The sequence below is a fragment of the Chlamydotis macqueenii genome, chromosome 1, assembly GCF_036417535.1.
Source record: "Chlamydotis macqueenii isolate bChlMac1 chromosome 1, bChlMac1.mat, whole genome shotgun sequence".
Taxonomy (NCBI): domain Eukaryota; kingdom Metazoa; phylum Chordata; class Aves; order Otidiformes; family Otididae; genus Chlamydotis; species Chlamydotis macqueenii.
The window spans coordinates 213,206,956-213,232,437 of NC_141556.1; the positions used below are offsets into that span (position 1 = coordinate 213,206,956).

At 47.2% G+C, this 25,482-nt stretch overlaps 1 protein-coding gene across 1 annotated transcript; it reads right to left on the minus strand.

The window, feature by feature from the left end:
* On the minus strand, window positions 1-24,006 carry DGAT2 (diacylglycerol O-acyltransferase 2). Its single transcript, XM_086739749.1, has 8 exons — window positions 23,876-24,006; window positions 15,731-15,850; window positions 14,624-14,731; window positions 14,104-14,174; window positions 6,441-6,645; window positions 2,999-3,173; window positions 2,240-2,442; window positions 1-1,423 (listed from the first exon to the last, which is right to left on the minus strand). The coding sequence occupies exons 1-8, from the start codon at window positions 23,913-23,915 to the stop codon at window positions 1,269-1,271; spliced, it is 1,077 nt and encodes a 358-aa protein (XP_086595875.1). The 5' UTR covers window positions 23,916-24,006; the 3' UTR covers window positions 1-1,268.
* Between the last annotated feature and the right edge of the window lie 1,476 nt (window positions 24,007-25,482).

Here is a 25,482-nt window from a genome sequence, read left to right on the forward strand (position 1 = left end):
TTATTTTTGCCAAAGTTTATTTCTAGAAATTGGTACAAAAATTAATACTCCATAATACAATAGTCTATCAAATATGACAGATGAACATTTGTCTTTTGAGGCAAGATTCCAGGAATGTGAAGTACCGTCCTCTTGCGTGGAAGAAAGGCACATTTTGGAGCTCGATACACTCAACCGAACCGTTGAAAAGGCAGGTCAGACATGCAAGTAGTGCAATGTTTCAGGTTTATACATAAACACGTTGTACTCTGAAGAAATCTCACTACAAGCAGCGTTAACAATCCACGTAAACATTTTTATAAACAATTTAAAAAGTCACTCACTTTAGATCCTATGCGTGAAAAGGCTACTCCTTTACATTCACTGGACAGAATTATTTAAAAAGCTGTCTTTGGGTAAAGTTACTCCTAGCTTTCCCCAAATGCTTTTGGGATCCTAAACTCTTCCATGAATCATCCCACTGCATTTACCCCTAAGGCTACCCTAAGGGTCTGCATCACCAGGGCCACACAATTGCACCATCCCACCACTCCTGGAACTTGGCCTTTGGAGTTTTGTGGCTATGAAGGAGTCACGGATTTCCAGCTACATGCCTCTACACAAGCAGCACCTGGGACAGACCTGCTTCTAAGCTGACATTCAAAATACAATGTGGTGAACTTACAGCCACCAAAGTGTCCACCACACCACACGGACAGAGGTCCACCACACTCTTATCCTTTGGTTTCTCGCACTGCATACAGTAGGTGCCACACCAGGAGATCTGGCAGCCCCCTTGTGCTTTCAGAAGGGGCTTTTCCAAAGCAGAAATGCCCTTGTGCTATGTAAGCACGTCTCAACATGGCTTTTGTGCAACACGCCTGTAATACTGCCATCCCAGTCAAACCAACCTGCTGCTTTTGATTGAAAACCAGATGGATCCTACTCTCCCAAAATAGCTTGTGCTAGTGGGTACAGTGGCTGTAGGAATGCTTCTAATCCATTGCTGGCAATCCAACAGCGTTACACAGCAGATCGCAAAGGCAATCATTTCCCCCATCCAAATCATCACAGCAACAGGGAGTTGTGCTTTTTCAGACAGAAAGACGTTTGTAAGGGGACTTATCCAAAGTAAAGACTTTTTTTATTTTTAAAAGTGGTCTAGCAATACTTCAAACACTTTCTTTGAAAGACACATACACCCACACATGCTTTCAAGTACACGATGACAGCTTGGACTCCTGGAGAAGATGTGTTGATTCTGAGAGAAGGAGGTGCTGCCAGTCCCTTCAGTTGACTTCCAAGACCTCAGTCTCTGGCAGGCCAAATTTGCTCTTATACTTGTCAAAAAGTTTGATCAGGGAGTCCACATATACACTGTGGTAGAAGTCCACTTCCTTCTGGGATGGATTATCAATTTTGGGGATGGTGATGGGCTCCCCCACTGATAAAAAGAGGGAAAAGATCCACATGTTAGATCAAATGCTCCTGTACAGCCTGGAGATTCACGCTCTGTGGCCGTAGCTATGGTCATTCAACGTGGCCACACTGGCACCACACAGTTTGCCACTACAGCAAAGGTTTGCCTGATTCCTCTGAGCTTTGCTAGGCTCTGAAGCACAATTGGCCCACCACTGGGACCCTCATTACATCTGCAGCCATGCCCAGGCCCATTTTAGCTACACAAATGGCAGCAGTGCAGAGTCTCTACTGCACAAGGTGGTTGGGAAGTCCCACTTGCTTTTGTTTACAGCAGAGCAAGAAGTCCCTCCTTAATTAACAGGAACCAAGACTAAAAGCTGCAGTTCTTGTGTATTCCCCTATACTCACCACAAAAGCAAAGCACTTTTTTTCCTGTCCTTCATATCCTTGCTGCTTTGAGTTGGAAGACTCAAAGGAAAATTTTAGGGTTGGTTTTAAGATTCAGCTGTCAGACAGCGTCACACTGCCAGTCCTAGGAGTAAGGATGCACACTGCTTCTGACTTTAACCATTCAAGACCAGAGAAGGTAGCACCTACAGCATTTTTTCCTCAATAGAGCTCACTTGCAAAACTGGCTGGCAGTAGAGCATCATGAGATGCTTGTAGCCCGTGGAAAAACTATCCTAGCTCATTCTCAGCTGTGCTAGGAAGTTTTATGTAGGAAGGAAAACAGTTTTATAGTCAAGACTCCAAGACAAACCTAGGGTAGGGGTATGGCATAGACTCAAGCATGCTGCTACCTAGAGAAGCACATAGTGTGTTTATACCAAGACCTTACCAACAGTAGTGATGGGCTTGGAGTAAGGTAACAACCCCCAGGTGTTGGAAGAGAAGAGGCCACGGCCATGAAAGATGCATGGAGCAAATCCAATGTGCTTCTGAAACTTCTTCTGAACCCATCTTCCCCAGGAACCCTCCTCAAAGATCACCTGCTTGTACACTTCATTCTCCCCAAAGGAGTAGACAGGAACCAAGTCCGCACTAGAAAGATGGAAAGCTGTTAGGATCCCACACCCCTGCTCTGTAGTCAATACTACAGCACCACACTCGCTGCCGTGTACTCTTTCAGGCTACACACTTGCAGATTTTATTGGCCAGAGCTTTGCAGCACAAGGTACTGATACAAGTCAACTAGACTTGACATGATATAGTAGATATTTTTAAGGCATGCAAGAGAATTGTACTGGCAGCGGGCCCATGAAACACTACCCTGTCAGGTATTGAATATGCTTCTGTCTCTTCTCATCTGATTTTTGACAGACATCCCATTTCAAACACAGGAGCTGCACAGGTCATGCCCCATGTAGGTTAATAACACCAGCCTCCCCTTAGCCCTGGAAGTCTCCTGTTGTCCTCAGTGACTTTTTACCCCTGTCCTCTGGGCAGAGGACAGACTCATGTGTCTGATGCTCTGGGCGTACATCCACACAGCAAGATTACAGAAAGGAGAATCCATCCAAAACATCAGCTCCCTTAGGTGATAAGAGCACGTTCTGTATGCCAGCAGTACTGCTCTAGCATTGAGATTGCCTCTTACCCATGCCGTAGAGCCAGTTTCACAAATCCTTTCCGGTTTTTTAGTGTTACAGAGTTCTTCCCTGGGGTGCAGTTCAGGGACTCTGCTGCCCCTCCAACCACGATGATGATGGCATTGCCGCTGCCATTCCTGGACAAGATGTAGTCTATGCTGTCACGGTTCACAGGACATATACCTGCATGTCCAAGAGACAAACATAAGGGTCAAGTTGCAAGATTAAGATGATCTGGAAGACACCAGTCATACTTGTAGCAAAGAGTTTGTGCCTTTTTTGCAAGTTGAGTTGTGCAACTTCCCTATGGTCATAAAGGGTTGAGTATATCATCAGGCAACCTCTTCCTCAACTAAACAAGACCTGGACAGCACTAAACTTGTTAATAAACAAACTCCAACACCAGCTCTCAAAATTGCCCTTAACACAAGAGACTTCAGCAAGTATTTTCTTCTGCACTTAGTGATGCCAAAGGCAATTGCTTAAGACATCCTCCCTCCAAGTAAACTTTGCTGTAGGAGCTAGTTTATCCCTAGAGGGGGAGAAAAGCAATTGTGCTATTTTAGAGTCCAAATTTGACTAGTTCCTCAGCAAAACAAAGTAGTAGAATAGGTCTTCCATGGGGATGATACTTTATTGATAGAAAAGTAATAGGTTGTTAAACCTTCCAAAAGCAGATCCTTTATGGATTAGTATGAAAAATAGGGGTTTTTTAACTACATCTCAAGCATTTGCATGTGAGAGCACAATCCTTCGCCCTCCTGAGAAGGAAGAGATGTATGGGACAGAGTGCTCAGGTAGGTCCATATTCCGAGATAAGTGTCTGGAAAGGTCTCTCCCTCTACCCCACACTGGAAGGGACAGGACTGCATGACCAGTCACAGCACTTCAGCTTTACAAAGCAATCCCTGCCCTACAGCACCAGTTCCCACTCCAGGGATCTTATTCAGCCCAATGAAAGAGGGAACCTCTAATTTCTACTCTATTGCTCTAAAAATGCTAAGAAGTTTGATTCTCTACCCCCGAAACTCATGCTTTTATCCTACACTTATTGTCAGAGCTTACTCATGCCTCATTTGGCCAGGATAAGCCAAGGAGGAGAAGTGAGATGCCATCATTCACATTCCCTTGCTCACAAGTCTGAGTTGTGTTGAGTACTTAAGGTCATTGCGCTAGGAAGGGCAGTATTATGCAATTTAATTTTAGAAGCTGATTCTGCCCATCTCACAGTAGTTATCACTTGAACCAAGAACTAAATGATGAATGGGTCCTGTTGGATTATCCAGGCAAGGCTGCAAGCCTTCATGTGTGTCTTGAAACTCTGGGCATCAAGGTCACCAACTAATTCCAGTTCACTTGAGCAGAATCAGCTGGATTTGAAGATGGAAACCCCATTTCTCTTAGCACAGCTACACCTCTCCCTGACCATACTTCCTCTGAAAGGTTCAGGCTATTCTTTCTTCTCTGTAGGACAGACAGAAGCCTTCATACTTCTCCCATTCTCTACACCAAGGCTCACTTGGCCTACACAACCCCATTCAAGAAGGCAGTACAGATTTATGCTCAGCCATTTCACGCTTGTTAACAGAAGATTATGCCTGCTAGCAGCGCTGAGCATTGAAATCCTTCCTCCAGAAAATGCAACGAGACACGCAGACGAGCGGCAACTGCTGAGTTGTGCTCTTCAGCACATTTACACAGTATATAGGATTTTCTGGCTGCCTCCTCATGCCTTAGAGGATCCCTGCAGTAGCTCTAACTTCTGGTAGGCTATAAAACATTGATAATACGCAACAATTGGTTGTAAACCAACTAAGATGTGTATTAGTACAGTAACATTTGTTAGAATCTCACTTAAAGTGGTTCATCCACAAAACAAAAGGGTTGAGGGAACTATCAGCACTTCCCAAGTGACATTAAAGCCTTTGTAGTGACAGCCTTAAGCTCCAGTATAGGAAAAGTGAAGACCAACGACAGCTTTCAGAAAGTTAACTTTGTCCAAAAGACCACACCTAGAGTCTTACCTAAATCTTAAGTACAGACGAAACAATTTCCCATCGATTTCTCTGTGCTGCTCTGGGATAGCCAAGCCAACCCTGTCAGCAATGTTACTCATGTCTACTTCTACCTTCCTTCCAAACAGGAGGAAAGGAGCCACAGGATTTGTCTACCAATGGGGATCCCAACTTCTCATGCACTGCTGTCCTGCAGAATTCACAAGTTATGGAAATTACGCACTTCACAGCAGCTTCCATCTGACACAGGAAGACAGAAACCAGCTCGCTTGAGATATTGCCCTTCCTCAGCAGGGACAAACCCCTTTTCTGCACCAGATCTAGGTAGTTTTCTTCTCCCTCACCAGATTAAGGCAGCAATCTTGGAAACAGTCAAACCTAGCAAGTTAGAGCCAGGTACAGCTACTCCTGTCCTCTCTCCAGCCATGAGTCAAGATTCAGCCAAAAAACTATGTTAAGATACCTGTTTTCAAGTCATTTATTGGTGAATCTGTTCTAGGAATAGCAAACAGCACACCGGACTGTTCAAGTCATGGTCTTTGCACATTACCCCTTCATCTTTACCAAACCAACAGGCATCCTCACTCTGAAGAGGAAGCTCAGACCAAGCTGTTTCTTGAGGGTCTCAACACCACTTCCTCTAGTCATAACCCATAAGCCCTCCATCATTAAAATACCAAATCCATTAGAACAGACCTATGGATGCCCCATCCCTGGGAGTGTTCAAGGCCAGGTTGGACAGGGCTTCAAGCGACCTGGTCTGGTGGAAAGTGTCCCTGCCCAGGGCAGGGGAGTTGAAACCAGGTGATCTTTAAGATCCCTTCCAACCCAAACCATTCTATGATTAATGTCATTAAGCATTCTATCACTGCCTAATCCCTGTAACCCACCTGTAGGAATATTTTCCAGGAAGGGGCTCTTCCGAACAGCTGAAAGCACACAAATACCCCAAACTCTTTACTTCTGCCATGCACCTGAAAGAGCAGTTCGGTGAAGAGGGCATCTATCACCACCATAAGACCTAGATGCATGACAGCTCACGTGGTAATGAGCAGAGCTAGACATGTTATTCATATTTCCAAGACCATTAAATACTTTATATTTTCAGTTAGTGCAGCTTCATCTACCAGTACCTCCTAACTTGCTCCTGTATCTTCATCTTCCTCACCCACAACTACAGATATCTTTACTATGCCTTTGGACAAGAGTATCCTTGAGTAAAGGATGAATGCAGAGGAGCAGCAGCCGCTGCAGCCCAAGCTAGTCACATTTATTCACAGCTTCCTCTTGACAACTATGTGAAAGCAATGTTTGTGTGATGCTACCAGAGATAAGTGGTTATGCGAGCTTCTGCCACAGCTTTTCACTTGAACGAGGGGAAGACAGCTCAGAGACAAGGACATGAGTAGAAGGAACAAAGTGCTCTTGCGCTCACCGCCAGACATTAAGTAGTCCCTTAAAATTGGCATCCTGAAGTTCCCAGCCAAGGTAGCGAGGTACGGTCGGATCCCAGGGAATTTCTGGCTGACACCCGTGGCCTCTGTGCTGAAGTTGCAAAAGGCACCCAAGCCCATGATGCCGTGTGGATGGTACCCAAAAATGTAATTCCTGGTGGTCAGCAAATTGTGGGTTTTAACCAGCTAGGAAAGAAAAGAGTGAGTGCACATGAAGACAGATATTTTCAGGTAATAAGAAAAAAAACGGAGAAAAAAAGTTGAAGTCCCCAGTTTTTGTCTCTTCCCACCATGGAGAACAGCCTAACGGCTAGGGGGATGGGCTAACCAGGATTTCAGAGGCTGTGGTAACAGCAGCCACTTATACTTCAGTTCCCCAAGCAGAAGCAGCAGAATAAACAGGCGGATTCCAGACACAAGGCTGCCAGCCAAGCAGGAACAGGGGTTGGGTCGCAGTAGCCTGCGCCCTTTGTTTCGCCACTCCTCCCAAAAGTATTCTTACAAGCCTCTTGCCCAAACCAACCAAGTTCTTCATGGCCCTGTAGGCACAGCTACGCCTCCTTCCAGGCCCTCTCTCACCACATTAGTGGCTCACATCCCAGTATGAGGTGGAAAAGAGAATAAAAATCAGTGTCCCGGAACAGAAGCAAGTTTGCTTAATACCTGAAAAAAAGACGCAACCACTTAATATGCCTGCTGGCCGCCCTCCAAGAGGGAAAATTGTGCAGAAGGGTGGCTTACCACTGGAAACCATCCCTCCTTCCAGAGGTTTTGCTCTAGCCTACATTCCAAAGGGCCAACAAGACACCTCAAGCCATCCACAGCAGTGCTCCGATTTCTGCAGGACAACGCTCCAGGAGTGGTGATCATAATCAGCTTGGGGTTGTGCAATATTCCTAACCATTTACTCATCTGTTTGCACAGCATGGGCACTCCAAAGCCATCTTAGCCATGCACAGCACAACTCATACCCTGGCACCACTACCACCAGAAGATTTATTTTTTTTATGCTATAAGTAGTAGCAGCATCCCATGCATCAGAGCATCTTTCCCTGGCAGTACACTACCCCATCCCTGGAAACATTCCAGGCCAGGTTGTCCGGGGCTCTGAGCAACCTGATGTGGTTGGAGATGTCCCTGCTTCTTGCAGGGGGGTTGGACCGGGTGGCCTTTGAAGGTCCCTTCTAACCCAAACCATTCTATGATTCTCCAATACAGAAGTGGTCTGAGTAAGCATACACCAGGACTGCTGCATCACCCTATGAAAGTAGGGATCCATTTTTTTTTTTCAGGCTGAAATTGTGCCAGTTTTTGCCAACCACAACACCCCAGCAGCTCTCAGACTGGGCAAGCCCCAGTTGCACCCTCAGCATGAGGTGCTAAACAACTGCACCCCGTCCCTCAAGTTGTACATGCAAAGGTCACACTGTGTCAGCTTCTACAGGAAAAACAACCCCACAGAATTCCAAAACATCACATCAGCATTACATACCCCACTGTCCTGGCCAAGAAGTGCTTTGGCAGTAAGTGAGCAAGTCCATTTTGTTGAATCACGCTGCAGGGAGCTGAAGTGCCATTGCGACACGCTGAAGCGGCATGACCAGAAATTTGATTCCCTCCTCCCCACATTCCCACCACTGTCTGCAGATGAGGCACTTGTGCTATTTAAGACAGCGGCTGCCATACAGGCATGACATCACAGCAGGTTAAGCAAGCTGATGACCCCCCCTCCACACTTTCCTCTAGCTTTGAGGCCGCGTAGGGCTGCAGGAAGCGCATGCCAACACTTGTGGTTGCGGCAGCCTGTGTCACACCACGTCATCCTTTCTCCCCTTTCCCTTCTTGCCTAATTTGGAGATGATTCTGCTTTCACTCCCTGGGGTGGAATGGATTGTCCCTTGACCAGTTTGGACAAACAGGGCTCCCAGACTACAGACTGGAAGCCATTCTCCAAGACTGGAGGGGAGAAAAAACAGTGATGCAGTTAGCAACCCCTCCATCTCTCAGCTCTTGCTCAGTCATAGGAGAGACTCAAGGCCTGGTAGGTACTTGGTTGGACCAGTGGCAGATATTTCTCCTTAAGTCTCTTGTCAGAGCAGGGTGGGAGTTTCCAGGCTCCGAGCCTCACCCATCACCTGCGCCAAGCACAGCTGCTTTAAAAAGAAACTGGCTGAAAAAGGCAGGTTTGTCCTTGTCACTCCAGAGCACGAGGCATTTGTGAGCTGACCTTGGCAGAGCCACGCATCTGCTTTCATAGAGAAGACATGCTGCCAGCCACGGCACCAACCCTGCGCCAGCCCCTCTGTGGTGGGCAAGGACACCCAGTTCCCAGCAGACCCCGTTGCTTGCATACCTTGCAAAAGCCACAGCCAAGCCTCAGCCTTATGACTCTGCCTTTGCTCTCCAAGACCTCCTGTTATGGAGGTGTAGGGTTGGTGATACCCACCATGCCTGCTCATGCCACTCGCACAAGTAGCAAGGCAAAGGGTATTGAGGGAACCAACTCACATGCATTTCCCACATGATATCCCATGGAACATCTGAGCAGCACCAGAGTGAGAATCAAATGCTCACAACAGGGATTTACAGGTCTAAGAGTCAGCCTGGCCTTCATCTATAAGTCCCTTTCCCCAGTTTGTCCCATGCAGGCTGCCACTGCCCTCCACAGGTTGTCCCCCAACAGATGCATTCACAGAAGGTGAACTTCTCTTCCTCCACCTGAGTCAAGCCAGGGCAACCAAGGACTGCCAGGCATCAGATGAGTTTGGGCACCTATCTGCAAGTGGTGCAGATCTTAGATCTTAATGCACAAACTCAGCCCAGGGTCCAAGTGGCCAACACCAAAGGCAGGGCCTTCATGGCTCCCTAAATTTAACCTAGAAGCAGGAATTTTTGAAGTTCCCAGTCTCAAGCAAGAATGAAGCTTCCCTTAAGAGGCTGATCACTCACCACTAGTTTTCTTTCACCTCGACAAGCAAACACTGAGCTGCCTTATCAGGTAACAGCTGTAGCTGCCATTTGACAACACCACTTTTGCAACTCTGTTCTGAGCCTCCAAGAGGTTTTTTTTCCCTTTGCCTTCAAGGTCTTCTCCAGTCCCACAAAGCCCTCAACTCCCTGAAGCCTCGGGGCTCCCATGGTGAGAGGGAGGCAGCGCATCCTTGCTGCATCCCAGTTGGATGATGACAGTGCTGGCACTGAAGCTGGACCTTCACCCCGCCACACTAACACACCTTTTCCCAGCTGCTATCTGAGACCAGACTTGTTCCAGTGGGAGCAAAGGTCCCTCCATCTGCTGTAGTAATAACAGATTTCTTTAAACAGGTCTAAGCCTGCCTACAGAAGCAGTAAAGCAGTGCAATTATGGTAAAAACCTGGTGTTAAATATTTGAGTGCCAGATAGACCCAGAGAACAGCATTGCCAGTTTTGAAGGAACAGGATGAGTAAGGAGGACATACAAGTGTGGAGAAATGGGACTGCAGAGACACTGCTGCTTAGGGCCAGGAGCCAGCAAAGAGCAGGATGGAAACGAGCGGTTCAGGCAGGTGCTCAGCCAACCCGCAAGCTCAGCAGCGTGGCAACCATAGAAGCACACAGAAAGCAGAAAATCAGACCTCATCCTGCAGGATCTAAGCAGAAGCAGTGAGCATTTAAGTTTGCAAAACAACTGAACAATTGAGTTATCTGCATCACACCCGGCAGCGCTGTGGAACACATTATCTCACCTTCCCAGCAACGCAGGCCAGGACTTGAAGACCCCTCCAGGCTCTCAAGATTACATCTACATCACACACAGGAAGCAAAAGCCTCCGTTTCCACTCTAAGTCACCTACAACAACTAAGAAGAAGCTTTGCCAGGAAGCCAGCCAAGCCACAGAGTGCAACACTAAAAAAAAATTAATAAATAATTAAAAAAAAACATCAGTCTTGCAACAGTCCCTGCTTGCTGACTCTCCCATCTCAGCAGGAGGATGAGGAGGTCTCACTGCACACATCTAAAACGCTCAATGCCTGACAACGGCGAGGCAAAGGTCTGCAGTCCTCGCTATCTGAAGTGCCATGGCCTGTGGAGATAAGCAGTAGCTGCGCTCACACGCTCAGCTGATGGCTTCTTGACCTAAAGAGGACCTTTAGATGGTGGCACTCCCCACGTGGCATCCCCAGATCAGCAGGACGTGCTCAGGAGGCTGCTGGGACCTGACCTCCTCCACAGCGGGGATGGGCCCAGCCAGGCACGCAGCACCGTGCTCACATCTACAAGAGCCTGGGCTTCACCTTAGGGCTCAGCACCAGGATTGAGCTCACTGGAAGCTTCCTCAGCTGCTGCAAGGCCAGCCACTAAGCAGCAGACAAACTTAAGCTTCCAGGGCCCTAAAATAGCTTGTTAATGTCAGAGCAGCTGCGTGAAGCCCCAGTGCATGCAGACAGCCTCTGCTCATGCTGAAGAACTGAGCCAGATTCAGGCTGGTTCCCAAATCCACTTGGCATTACAAAACATAACTGGTACCTGCAGATACAGGTACAACAGTCCTTCTGGTGCTTCAGGATGGGAGGCATTGCTGACTCCAGGGGAGATCAAGTATAATAAAAAAAACAGAGAATCATAGAACAGTTTGGGTTGGAAGGGACCTTCAAAGCCCACCCAGTCCAACACCCCTGCAAGGAGCAGGGACATCTCCAACCACATCAGGTTGCTCAGAGCCCCGGCCAACCCAGCCTGGAATGTTTCCAGGGAGGGGGCATCCACCACCTCTCTGGGCACCGTGGGCCAGCATTCTGCCTCTCTCATTGTGATTCTAATCTGAATCTACTTCCTTCTTGTTTAAAACCATGACCCCTCGTCCTGTCCCAGCAGGCCCTGCTGAAGAGTCTCTCTCCACCTTTCCTGCAGCCCCCTTTGGGCACTGGGAGCCGCTCTCAGCTCTCCCCGGAGCCTCCTCTTCTCCAGGCTGAACAGCCCCAGCTCTCTCAGCCTGGCCTCACAGCAGAGCTGCTCCAGCCCTCTCAGCATCTGCGTGGCCTCCTCTGGACCCTCTCCAGCAGCTCCACGTCCTTCTGATGCTGGGGGCTCCAGAGCTGGACGCAACGCTGCAGGGGGGTCTCACCAGAGCGGAGCAGAGGGGCAGAATCCCCTCCCTCGCCCTGCTGCCCACGCTGTGGGGATGCAGCCCCAGGTGCCGTTGGTTTCTGGGCTGCAAGTGTGCATCGCCAGCTCAAAATGTCAGAGCCAAGCCTGCTTCTCATGCAGTTACTCTGATAAAGCAGCTAAAGCCACGTAGCGATGCAGCAGATCTGGCCACAAGTTTTAGCATACAGTGTGGTCAGAGGTTGATACTGGTGGTGTTTCAGTCTGACCAGATCCAGTCTGCATCCTTGAGACTGAGCTCACACCAGCCAGTTGTCAGGACACCCTGGCCTTCAGTATAACGTCCTCAGTGGTGGCAGATCTAAGAGGCCTCCCCTCTCAAGGTTTTGGTGCTACATCTGTCACCTACTCAGAGATGGGTCCCTATTCCTGGGGAGGTGGCCTTTGTGGAACAGGCATAAGATCTCAGCTAATATCCTAATGTAGGTGGCACCTGTGCTGATACGGATGCAGCTAGCACAGGTCTAGGTGCATCCTAGAGCTTGCACAAGCTGAGTTTGGCATTGCAGGTGCCACTGGTGTGATCTTGCCCTCATGGTGCTCCTGGTACAGGAGGAGGTGCAGCAGATGACTGTCCCAACAAGCCACGAGCCAGGGAGACACACCAAGCCCTGCTAAGCCATTACACAGAGTTCAGGATCCAGTCAAGGTGACTTTTTTTCAGACAGAACATTTGAACAAGCGATCTTCTCTAGACCAGTCTCCCTCTTGGCTGAAGACAGGTAAATAGTTTATCCAAGGAGTTCCCATCCTCTTAGCAAGTTCAAACCCAAGCCATTCTGGCAGTTGGTACCACTCCTTATATGCATGCCCATAACTGCAGACAACCAGCTCTAGCACCTCGCAGCCCCACGATCCCTGTGTCAGGTTTTAACAAATGCACAACCAGCTGGCTGTTTCTCCATAGCAGGTGCAGGAGTTATCCCACAGCTGTCAGCCCTTGTGTTCTGCCCTTTACATACCATCGGACTCCATAAACCTTGCAGCACTCTACCCACTTAGTGACAAAGGAATTACAGCCATAAGGGGTTTTTGCAGGTGGACTGTGTGAACTAGCACATATTTACCTAAAACAGCAGAGAAGTTTGGCTTATCTGCCCAATCTCATCTCTAAACCTACTTGAACTGCCCAACTGTTTGACAAACTTCTAATATCTACAGTGGATCTGACCCATATGGCTGGTGCAGAGCATGTTTCCATTAAGAACAGAGGCTAAATATGCCATCAAAAGAGTGGTGGAACAAGGGGACGAGCCATTACAGGTGGCAAGAGTCACCACTGACAGCAAGAACCAGCCATTACCGACTCTTGAATCAAGTCCCCGGGAGAAACTAGCCCATTTTAGCCTTCAGCAATATCAAGAAGCCAGGCTTTGTCACAGTACTGGGGACTTGGTGCTAGAAGACAACACATTTGAGACCCATCTTCAACACTACAGCATGCTTTGTTCTCCATTAGCAACAAGACCTAGGTTGACCAGCCACTTGCAGTCTGTGCAGTTGTAACTTATTTCTCCATGGACACCTACACTTGCCAAGAATTACCTGTTAACGGCAGCAAGAGTGTGGCAAGAGCTTTGCTCACCAGCCACGTGTTCTGGCACTCAGAGTTTGAGCGACTTTGCAAAGGAGGAATCCAGTCTATGTCACCTTGGCTTCCTGCCGGGATTGCATTCCCTACTGCTCCTGAGGCTGGACTATCTTAGGGCAGGGTGGTTCAAAAGCCATGGCAAAGTCCCTCCCTTTTGCTCAGATTGGAAAAAAAAAAACCTTGCCAACAGCCTTACATAATAGTCCTTTCAGCCATGTGTCCTTCCAGAGGATCGAGTTCCCTCCCAGCTGAATTCAGCTCCTGCCTCCTTCCAAGTCCTTCAGCTAATTCTGCCATCCCCAGAGCAGCCTGGCAGCCCTGTCCTGTCTGCAACACATCCAAATTAGTAGGCAAGCACAAGGTGAGCAAGTTACAGTCTTGAGAACTGGAGCTATTCCCACTGCTGGAAACCCTCCTTCCCCAAAGCAGCTAGATTTTGGGGGCAAATTTTACCGCTCTCTGAAGTGGTAGGGCTTTTGGTGCACAGGGTTCCCAGCTGTGCTGACCCATTATACTGCTGCCCTAGGGTGTAACTGGAAAACAGACCGAAACTGAGCTAGATTTACAGGAGGGGAGCAGAAATAGGGCTAGGCACAACGCAGGATTGTTGTGGCACAGGAGAGAAGCTGGAAAGATGTGGCCTTGCTGCTACCGGGCTGATTGCCTCAAGAAGTCTGGTGATAAAACCGTCATCTTCTACAAATCTTGAAACCACTGCTGATGATTTATTTCATATTTTAAAACCACAGCTGGTCCAAGCAGTAGTATGGCAATGGTAAGTAAGCTATCTCCTGCTTACAGTTCAGCGTCATGGATAGACTAGTGTAGGTCCAACATTTCCATAAGGGTTATTACAAACCAGTCTAAAACAATTAAGTCCCAATCCATAGAGTTGCTGTTACTTACTCTTATTGGAAAATAATCGCGGAAGTATCTCCATATAGCCCAGTTTCTCACCCATTGGGATCTTCTTCCACCTGAAGGGGGAAAAAAAGTCACGTTTTTAAAGATCTTTCCACATGGGTGCCAACCAAGAAGCCTAGAGGACTCCAGAAAAGTTGCTGTCTCACTAGAAAAATCAACAATTTCATTCCTCTAAGGGAGTAGAACACCTGCATCTTTCAATAAAATCAGGTGAAACCATTCATGCTCAGAACATCAGGGCACTTCAAGCTAATTAAGGCCCGACAACAAATCCAGAGTAGGATCTGACTTGATATTCTGTTGTAGTTGGGCAATGGACAATTAACAGTAGAAACAGCTCAATGTTAACCCCAGATTCATCTTTTGGGGAAGGAAGGTCAAGATCTGGATGACCTTAGCGGTCTTGAAGCAATGGAGAATTGTGCTAATCTGGCTATGAAAGAAGTTCAAAATATGAGGACAGGGACACTTAAACAGCAAGGATCTCTTCTGCAATATTTACCTTTCTTTGGTGTATTCCAGTCAAATACCAGCCACGCTAAATATAGAGCAGCAATTGCCCAGCAATCTGTGCACAGTATGTACATGAGGATTAAAGTGCAAGCAACACCTGGATAGGTCCAAGAAAGAGAAGAAAACAAGGTTGCATCAGGTTTTGGTCTACATTTACACTCGCATTAAGAGTCCCTTGCCTTTTGACCCTTCTGCACTGAAGTCTTAGTCTCAATCCGATGTCATTAATCCTCGAACAAATCAGATTTAGCTAAAAAAATCCTTATGTAGGACTGAGATAGGATAGCTTCCTCCAAAACTACCTGCTCTGAAGTACCTCAACCCCTCCCTTCATGGTTTCTCCAGGTATCTCTTCTATAAGATCTCCAGGTAGAGCAAATACTTCAGACAAGAGTGAGACTTCACCAGCATCAAGACTTCCTTGTGGGCCACACCAAGGGATTTTCTTTCACAGGTACACAAATCTTCCTTGTGTTACACCAGCCATCCCATCAGAGTGCCAGAAGTCCCACTCACAAATGATATTACCATTTTAGCACAAGCTAGATTGGGAAGGAACAATGACACTTGCCTGACTGACACCAATTATCAACAATACTATGGAGCAGATCTGTTATGAGAAGTCTTGGGCTGAAGTACCCAGAGATAAAACAGTCTTCACTATTTTACTGGTCTAACAAACACTTCTTGCTCCTCTCTGGTACCTCTTGGAGGGAGACCAAGCCAAGAGGAAGGCACTCCTGTTGCAATCAGTTGCATCAGTTATCAGTTTCTTCTAAGAAATTTCTTCCCTGTGGACATTGCCACAAATGAGTCAGGTCAATTACGTCACTCTAATTTGTACAGTAGACAGAGTCATAAGCTAATGATCAGTACGTCTTTCCATAGCTCCTATGCTTTTCTAGAGGCAGATAAAATATCAAAGTATTCAGGTGTGCTTTACAATATCCACACATCCCATGGACTGTCCTGCTGCAGCGCACATCTAAATTAATGCTTGTGTAAGAGTTGACATTTTTGCATTTAAATCCTTCCAGAATTAAAGAAAGAAAAAAAACAAACAAAAAACTTAGCTTTAGGCCAAAGTGTTACCTACCCATGATAAGGAAAGTAAGAACCCATTGCAGCACGGAGATGATCTGGAGTTGTTTCTCTACTTTGGATTTAGATAGCCAGAACAAATCCTGTAGGGCAGAAAGAATGCTTGATCCTGTGCCTAGGAAAAAAAAGAATAGAAATAAAATTACATTTGCACACTGATAATAGATAACATTTTCCTTTCAAAGAGGAGGTTATAAAGGAGGTTCCGGGGAGATATTGTAGCAGCCTTCCAGTACTTAAAGGGGGCCTATAAGAAAGATGGGTACAAACTTTTAACAGGGCATGTTGTGATAGGACAAGGGGGTAACGGTTTTGAAATAAAAGGTAGATTTAAACTGGACATAAGAAAATTTTTCCAATGACAGCAATGAGACACTGTCCCAGGTTGCCCAGAGAGGTGGTGGATGCCCCATCCCTAGAAACATTCAAGACAAGGTTGGACGGGGCTCCTCGCAGGGGGGTTGGACTGGATGGGCTTTGAAGGTCCCTTCCCACCCTAAGCATTCCATGATTCTTATTATTCTAAATCAATGTTCATGCCTTTTGCTTTTAGAGTAGGGCTTGTCAAAGGTTAATACTTCCCATGGAATTTAGGCATCATGGAAGGGTTGCCATCTGCAAACACCCAGCTGTTTTGGGGACACTGGAGGAGATTGATAGGTATCATCAGGTCCCACCTGAGCAAGTCTCTATTCAGTTGACCATAAAAGTGCAGAGGACATTAACACATGGTCCTAACACACACCCCCACTTCCAACTGCCAATTCCTGGAAGTGCTGTTTGATAACAGGGAAACCCATGAGTTCATTGTAAGATGAAGTTCAGCTGCCCCAAACCGCAGAGGAGCACGCACCAGGGCTGTGATCTGAACTGTTACTCATCCACCATTCACCAGGTCTGTTGCACAACTCCTACGTGCGTGCTTGAGGAAAGCTCTGCGCTCCAGCCTTACACAGCACTTCTCAAGGGCTGGTTGAGCAACACCTCAACCCACAACCCCGGGAATCCACAGCTCCAAGGGTAAAACCATCACCGTGTTTCTAAAGCAGTACCTGAGGAAGGGAGCAGTTGAAAGCCACTCTTAGAAGCGTAAGCTATTCTAGCAGGGAGAGACCCAAGTGAAATACTGAAGAGAAAGACTTGGTTTCTATATAAGGAACCACCCACTGCAGCATTTGCTGATATACTCAACCACCTCGAGAAAGAAACGCTTGCAAGTGTGTTTTCCTTCATTATTTTATTTCACAAGCACTGTGACAACTGGCTAAAACACAAACCAAGCTGCTGGCTTTTGAACAAACCAGGAGGTGTGTTTACATTTTTCCTTTTCTGCTTAAGGATCAGCCTGTTATTAGAAGGGATGCAATGCTGCTCAGCAGCTGTTGTACTGAATGGGTTCAGTCCTTGCTGTTGCTGGCAAGAAACGACACTGCTGGTGGTAATACCACAGCAAGTGCTCACATTTACTCTAATTAAAATGATAGAAAATACCTTATTTTCTAGATATAGGCAGGTACTAGAATTTTTGGTAGTTTCTACAAAGAAATTTTCACTGATGCATGCTTTAAATAGAATTATAGAATGGTTAGGGTGGGAAGGGACCTTCAAAGCCCATCCAGTCCAGCCCCCCTGCCAGGAGCAGGGACATCTCCAACCAGATCAGGTTGCTATATGAATATATAAATATATGAAGCATCTCTGCAGTCTTTGCTAACTGTTACCCCTGCAGATAGTCTAAGAAATAAGATTAATGCAGAGTAGCTGCGCCTGCAGAATTGCTGTATGAGTTTGGCACCTTATTTGCTGCCCCTCTCACATGCCATTTAATGTTAAACCTCCACATGGTCCCTACCCTGACCACTACACATCTTCCTGAGCATTTTCTGCTAGTAAAGGACATCAACAGGGAGCCACACCAGACCCCGCAGCCTAAATCCAGAGCCAGCCTACCCAACTCAGACTCTTGGCTCTGCTTAGTCTATGTTGAATGAGCAGTCCGAGCAATGGGTTGGGCATTAACTACTCCAAGTAGACCAAGTTTTGATCAAGGATAGGTCATGTGGCTGCAACTGCCAGTCAAGTGAAGCCTACAGCACTAACCCACTCTGAAGCAGAAGCTCAAGGTGAAGGCGAGTCTTTGCAACGTAACATAGTACTTGCTAAATTCACTCAGTATTGTATCTCTTCAGCTTCTGAGATTATAGAGGGCAACATGATGAGGGAAACCACCATGACCACGCGCTGATTTGCAACACTGGAGTACCCGAGCAGGAAGACTCAAAGTCTCTTGACATTTGACAGTAAATTCCCAAACTTGGGGTAAGCGATAAACTCTCTCCCATTTCTTACAGAGTCACTTGTCCAAGGGTGAGAGAAATCTGTCTTTCCCACTGAGCAGCCACAGCCTAGAGGCACTCTCTACTTCAGCTGTCCCAAAAGCCTGGTTTACACATGGACAGATCTCATGTAACCTGAGCACTACTCACTGCTAGTTTAAAGGAAACTTTTAGCAATAGAGGTATGGCCAGTAACACCCCTATGTCCTCAAAATAAGCCAAAAGTCTTAGAGGTTATTTACGATCCATAGTAAAAGCCCAGCGCTGTGTAATTTATCCTGTAGTTACACTACCAAAACATCTTTGGATTGATGAACCCAACGCCCCAGCCTTGGATCAGCTAAATCCCTATCCTCTTCCCCCAAAGAGAACAACTGTTTGTCCCTCCAGATGAGAATTTGTACTTCAGCATTTTCTAGATGCTTTAACAAATCCTAGGCATTGCTAGCCCTGTAAATAGACCCGTACTGGACAGCCTAAAGTCAACCTGTCAACTTGTTTCTCAAACCGCGTTAAGCTTTTGGTGGCAACATTCAATTCCCGCAGACAGAGGGAAGGCAGGGGTTTGGCAGACAGCTGAGCACCTGCCCTTGGACAAGTGGTGTCCTGGGTCAGTTATTTGCTGAAAGCAAAAACATCCTTCATGGAGATCATGATTCCCAATACCAGAAAAGCCAGTAGTTACCATGGGCTGAAGAATACTAACATTTAATTCTCGGGTAAGGACATAAGTCCAGTGGCAATGGAAAAGGGTGTGGGAATGGGCAGAGGTGTCACCTGGCAAGTGCATCTGCCTGTGCATGGTCCTCCCTTGCAGCAACAGCCTGCACACTTCAGATGGACCCAGTGCGTCAACTGCAGGCTGGGCAATTACAGATTTTAGTGCTGAGACAGCCATTTCCAGCCAGTCCTGAGCTTGCTGTTCGTCATGTCAGACTTAACACCTTATGAATTCAACTCTCCATGCAAGCCTTGCTTCCTTTCTCCTTCAGCTGTAGTAGACAGGAGGTATTTTTGGGAAGACCCTCCGTGCTCTGGAAAACCAGGCTGGTTACTGTTCACACAAAGCAGAAGAGCTCTGACAAGTTAACAGAAACACAGTTTTGCGACTCAACCACAGCAGAATAACCCAACACTGATACTTGGGTTCAGTCCTTTAAAGAAAACCCTTCCTTTTGAGGGCTCACCTGCGGGCCCACACCAAGCATTAGTCACATGTTAAATACTCAAAGGGGAATTAAGCATAGGAAAGGCTTAATTAAAGTTAATTCTCTAACTTTCAGGGAACACATTAGCCTAATAACCAAGTTTAATAAGGCCCATTAGACACACCTACGATCAACTTCAGGGCAAAGTGTACTGTATACCCCAGCCTTTGGTGTCCATTTGTAGCAGTCTTTTCCCATGGAAATATTTTTGAATCCTGGAGAAACACAGTCCTCCATCTTCTACTGATGAAGATGGCTGCTTGTCACGTGCTGGCCACCCTGCACAGCCCCTCAACTCACACTGCAGCTCATGTCCTGGAGTATTGACGGGATACTGCCTGCACTACACCATGCATGTCTTTCAAGGATGCAACTGGCCAAGATGGTCAAAAGAAGGACTTCTCCACAAGACCTCACCACTGCTTGCTGATAGCAGCCATCTTCAGCCTTGCAAAGATGCTCAGTGACATTAGCCAGCTGTCCCAAACTGGCGATGGGCTTACTACACTTATTTTTAATTCCAACAGCCAGAGTCAAGCACAAGAAATGCTACCAAGGAGATCCTTGAGTCAAAGTGTTTGGCCAAGCATCTGATGCTTGCCATACAGGCTCAGCTAGGGACAGCATCTGGTGAACTTCCAGCATGGTTTATTTCAGATAAAGTGCTCAAACACCAGGATTTACCTAAGCAGGGAGGCAGACCTCAAGTGCTCAGGAGAGGAAGGAAACAGGACTTCACACCTGGGCACCAGAAAACCCAATTGACAGCACTTAATTAAGAAGCACACAAATAAATTAGCTGAGAGGAAGTACAAGCATTACAGATTGTTAAAAATACACTGAAAGCCTGTGAAAGCCAAGCTTCATCTGCTACATTTTCAGGACAATTAGCATATTAATTCTTGGCCTTGAATTATGCTGCATCACACAGCTTGTTGAGATGAAAACCAAATTGGATGTAGCATCACTGAGCCCCTCCAAAGCATGAGGTGCAAATGGACATTTTGAGCTATGTGTTTGGCAGAGAAGCTGACATTGGAGGTGTAACAAAGCTAGGTTAGATAAACAGACCAATACCAGGAGACTTGTGAGGACCTAGCCTCCCGTGCTAGAGCAGAAGTGCTGGCATGGGGTATAGTCACCCTGCCCTGTACACAGCTGTGTAGCAGTTTGCTCTCACAAGCACAGCTACTTAATAATCCCATATTATCTGCAGCAAAGAATGTCTATGGCTGGAGGTCAACATAGTCAACAGGGACATGTGACAACAACATTTATTTCAGCCCCACTAGAAAGGGGTGGGATGCTGCATAGCAAATAAATTTATGATGTTTCTCTCATGGTAGATCTGCATTTACTCACAGCACTGAACTTAGCCTTCAGTTTTGACAGTCAGAGCTGTATGTGGATTAAAATGAGGCAACCATGAGGGTCGACCCAGCTGTCCTAAACCAGTCAACAATTTAAGACTTAAATCAGCAAGACTTAACAGCTCTAGACAATAGAAAGGGAACCATCCTACAATATCTCATCTGTGTGTCTAGGGGATGCATGAGCAAGTCCAGACCTCTACCTCTCACACAGTTTTGTCAGGAGGAGACACCACAACACAGCTAGTAGTAATGCCATACTCCCAAGGCAGGAGTCCTCAGGTGCTCCCCCAAGCAGAAATTATGTCTGCCCAGCCTCAGGTGGGGCATAAGACTAGCTCCAAGGTAAAGCTGAGTGAAGTCATCTTCCTTGCACCAAACTATTCCATTTACACTGAGGGTGGTGGAACACTGGCCCAGGTTGCCCAGAGAGGTGGTGGATGCCCCATCCCTGGAAACATTCCAGGCCAGGTTGGCCAGGGCTCAGAGCAACCTGATGTGGTTGGAGATGTCCCTGCTCCTTGCAGGGGGGTTGGACTGGGTGGCCTTTAAGGTCCCTTCCAACCCAAACCATTCTGTGACTCTATTCTACAGTTTTGTTCCATACTGCTGAAGTTGAACATTGCCTAAAGCTTTTAGCCACAGTCCAGCCAAAACAAAGGAGAGAAGGAGCTTCTGCAAGATGAAACAAGAGGAGATACTTCAGCAAAGGACAGCCCTTAAATACTCTGACCACACTGGCATCCTTTCTCAGGAGAGCTCAGCACCTTCTTGCCGCTCTGCCAAACACAGGGTACTTGGACACAGAGCACCTGGACACCTACGGCCAAAGCTAGTCAGGTCAAGATGAAGAAACAACAACCTTTCCTACTCAACTAAAGTGTCTCAAAGCATCATCCAACTTTAGGCACCAGTCCAAGGTCTGCTCCAATTTTTGCAATACCAAGTTGGTGTCCAAGAAAGTTCCCCTGCATACACACAGGGATGGATAGAGAGGCACTTTTTTTTTTTGCTTGTTTTTAAATAGGATCAGACTTTCAGCCAAATTCACAAGCACTGGTATAAAGCCAGATGCCAGACAAACAGAATGAGTGGAGACTAAAGGATGGTTTGATCCATTCAGACTCCCACCCCACAAAAGGTAGCCCTTTGCACAGGGAACACGCTTAGAAAAAATTATCAAGGTAGAAAAAAAAAATCTAATAGTTGTGTTGTAAATATCCTGTGTAGGGGCGGAAGCTATCTAACATGATCAAGCAGCACGTGAGGTCTTGTGCACAAACCCCTGCACCATGTCACTGCTGCCCATCTTTGATCTGCAGGGTCCCACATCACCATCCCCAAAAGCCTGGCCTGAGTCTGAGATCCTTTGAAGCTGGTCCTGCGTTTTGTTGCCCGTGACAGGCTACAGAGTTGGCAAGGGGTTGTGTTGGTAGATGCCGCCATCTCCAAGGCAACATCTCCCATCTCCCCAAGCAGAAGCACATGGAAAAAAAAAAAAAAATAGCAAGGAAGGACAAATAATCACTGCAGGACCCCCATGAGGTGCCTCAGAGGAAAACTGACCTGAGGAGAGTTAAGACAGCTTTCCATCGCTAAGCAGGATTATCTAGAGATGAGGCCAATCACTGTCCCTAAACCACACTCCATTTTGAATTATGCACGCGTCCTAGATCCATCATTAACACGCCGGTGCCAACGAGGTGGCCGCTGAGGTCTCGGGTCACCCCTTACATATTTTATAGGTCTCCTGAATGATTTATTCTCTGTACTTGGCTGGCAGTTAGCTCTCAATTTAACAGTTCACACACTGTTAATTCAAGTGACCTCCCTCAACTCAAAGCGTCGCTTGGCATCTCACTAGGTGCATGAGCGAGCCGAGTTACTTTAAGGAGCAGAGCATGGGAAGCACATGCAGATCTTTTGCCCCTCATCAGTTCACAACTGATCCTGCAGCCTCTGATATTGGCAGGTGCCACATTTTTTTTTCTGACAGAAAAGACCATCAGCAGCTCTAGGTACAAAAATGAGAGCTTAGGGGGTTAATTCAACAGGTTCAGGTCCTCTTAGCTCTGCTAATGATTTGCTTAACCAGCAAGCCATTTCACAGGTCTCTTCATCCCAGGAGGAATTTGCAGTTTGCTTCTTTTTTCAGGGCAGAAAGCCTTTTGCAGGCACAGACAGAGCAGTCACTCAAGGACCCAGCACAAGATACAGGGTAAAATCTCGTCCAAGTGCATTTTACTGCAAAACCTCCCCTTTTCGCAAGTTCTGACACTTCTTTAGACAAGCACCCTTGCAGGAGGGGCACGAGGCTCTATCCAGCAAAATATTTAACTTGTTGAATTTATTCCTCCGAGACCCCCAGAGCTGCTTTTACAAGCATGCGAGGGAGCCTGCGGTTTGGGATTTCCCATCTTGCCTCTCCGACGTCTTCAACCTACGCGTTCCAGCCTGCCGCAGGAAGCGTTGGGTGCCCGCAGCAGCTCTGCCCGCGATGGGTGTCAGCCACCCAACGTGCTCCTCGGGCCAAGGAAGTGGCTTACCAGCAACGGAGGCTTGCAAAAGCAAACTCTTCACTGCGCTTCCTAACGTAAAAACCTCGCTTTCACGCTGAATTTTCAGCTCCCCATTATAAAGCTACAGCAAAAAGCAATGTTTTGGGTTTTTTTTTTCTCATGTTGGTGTAGGTGTGGGGGACACAATATTAAAAAATAAGGCTGCAATAGGGAATTTTACCATGCAGTGTTGATAAAACTACTACGCTTTCTTTCCTATCATCACACAGAGGGGAGGAAAAAAAAAAAAGGTTGATTTTTAAGCAAGTGCTCCACACCCACATTTTGCCAGGGCACGAACTCACTTAGATAAACCAGAGCCGTTTGCAACGGCTTCAGGAAAGCAGCCTGACCCTCTCTAATCTCTCTAAAAAAGGAAAACCTGCATAGAAACCTGTAATCCTCACCCCTAAGGAAAGCTGCAGCCAGCCTCCCCGCCATTGCATACTGCTTATTTTTCCCTCCCCCCTCCTCCTTCCTCCTTTTAAACAACTGCTTCTACAGGCAGGAAGAAGAATGGGGAATACAACAAATTAAAAAAAAAAAAATGAGGGTTTCGCTGCTGCTGCTTCCACCCCACCCCGCACCACCGGGATGCTGCTTCCCCACCGCTGCATCCTCCCGGCACCTGGACCACCTCCTCCCCCGCCTCCTCCGCACCCCGGTACCTCGCAGCACCCCGGAGTAGGCAGCGATGATGGTCTTCATTGCTGAAAAGGGTGGTCAGGTCCCGGCCAGGGCCATGGGATGAAGAAAAGCACCCGGCTCTACAGCCCCGGTGCAACCGGCGAGTGAGAAATGCACCGGACGCGCATCCCTATATAGCCCGGGGAGGAGGAGGAGGAGGGGGAGGAGGAGGAGGAGGGCGGGGAGGGGCGGGCACCGGCAAAATGCCTGGATCCCTCAGCTCGACGGAGGGGTGGGGGAAAGCTCTTGGCCCCCGTGATGTAGCTTGCAGCATGGGTTGGGGATTTTGGGGGGGGAGAATAAGGCAAGGGGGGCACCCCCACACTCTCCGCAAGGTGTTTCCCTCCCTATTCTCCTTCCCTAGATCGCAGGGTGGGCAAAACCTCCCCCCTTACCAAGCCCCGCTGGTGATTTTAAGACATTGCAGCCCCCTTCTTGCTCAGATGCTCTCCCACCCAGCTTTTGGCTGATTTGAGCTTCCCCAACAGGATTTGGGAGACCTGGCTTCCTAAAAGCACCGTGAAGTGAAGAGAAAAGGTAGAAAAAAAAAGGAAAATTTTAGAAATTATTTTAACAGGAGCTTTAATGGTTTCATTAGGTTTCATTTTCATTAGGTTTCATTTTCATTAAGTTTCCTTTTCATGAAGATAGCCTGCCTGTATGCCCAAACCACCGACCAAGCCTCATTTTCTTCTCCTAACAAGATGCTTGAAGTCCTGCAAAACAGACCCGTAAGAAATGAGGTGTCACGTAGGTTTGCATCAAGGTTTTAACGCAGCTGCACTCGCCAAGAGATTCCTACAGATGAGTCTCTCCCAGTTCCCATGACATTATACCAGGTTCTTTAAAACAGGGTCATGTCTGGCCCTATCAAAGTTTTGATGCACCCCTAGGCAAAAGATCAGGCCTCTACCCTTTTCCTAGTCCCAGTTTCACCCTCTATAATTTGGAGACAATAAAAAGAATCCGCGTTTGAGAAGCACTTTCAGATCCCTGAAGGAGAAGCCCACTGAAAGCAACGAGCACGCAGAGCTCCCCGTATGCGGAGGACCAGTAGCGACCACCACCGAAACACCCCCAAAACCTCTTCAACTTTTGCCTGGCTTTTGGGGTGGGAGCAGGATTGTGCCTTGCTGAGTCAGCGTTTTTTTTCCCCGCTGCTCTTGGGGATGCCACCGCAACATCCACTTTTTGACCCAGAGAGACGTGTCTACCAGCATGTTTCGCAAAAAAAAAAAAAAAAAAAAAGTTGTATGTTCAGCTGTGCAAAGCTTAAATCAGAGATTCAGAGGGGAAAGAGTGATTTTTTTTTTTTCTCAGTCCCCCGAGGCATGCCCATGCCCATCTTTTTGAGTTAAACTGGCACCAGGACTTGTTCGCTCCCCATTTGGCCAAAGGGCCTTCTTCCAACAGTTGTAGCAGCCTGTTGAAATGTGTATAAAAATGGAAAATTGCAAGAGCCTGTCTGAAGAAAAGGTCTTGCCCAACAGCTCTTGAATAAGACTTCCAAAAAGGAGCCCAGAACAGAAACAAATCACCACTAAAATACTGCTGAGTGAAAGGGAATCATCTCCTGTGTCTCCTCTTG

Excerpts from the sequence above, each read along its gene's own strand:
- DGAT2 (XM_086739749.1), bottom strand. The coding sequence starts at position 23,915 with ATGAAGACCATCATCGCTGCCTACTCCGGGGTGCTGCGAG. Across the intron at positions 14,732-15,730 it reads TCTTACTTTCCTTATCATGG|GTGTTGCTTGCACTTTAATC; the intron begins GTAGGTAACACT and ends GGACCTATCCAG. Across the intron at positions 2,443-2,998 it reads AAACTGGCTCTACGGCATGG|TGCGGACTTGGTTCCTGTCT; the intron begins GTAAGAGGCAAT and ends CCATCTTTCTAG.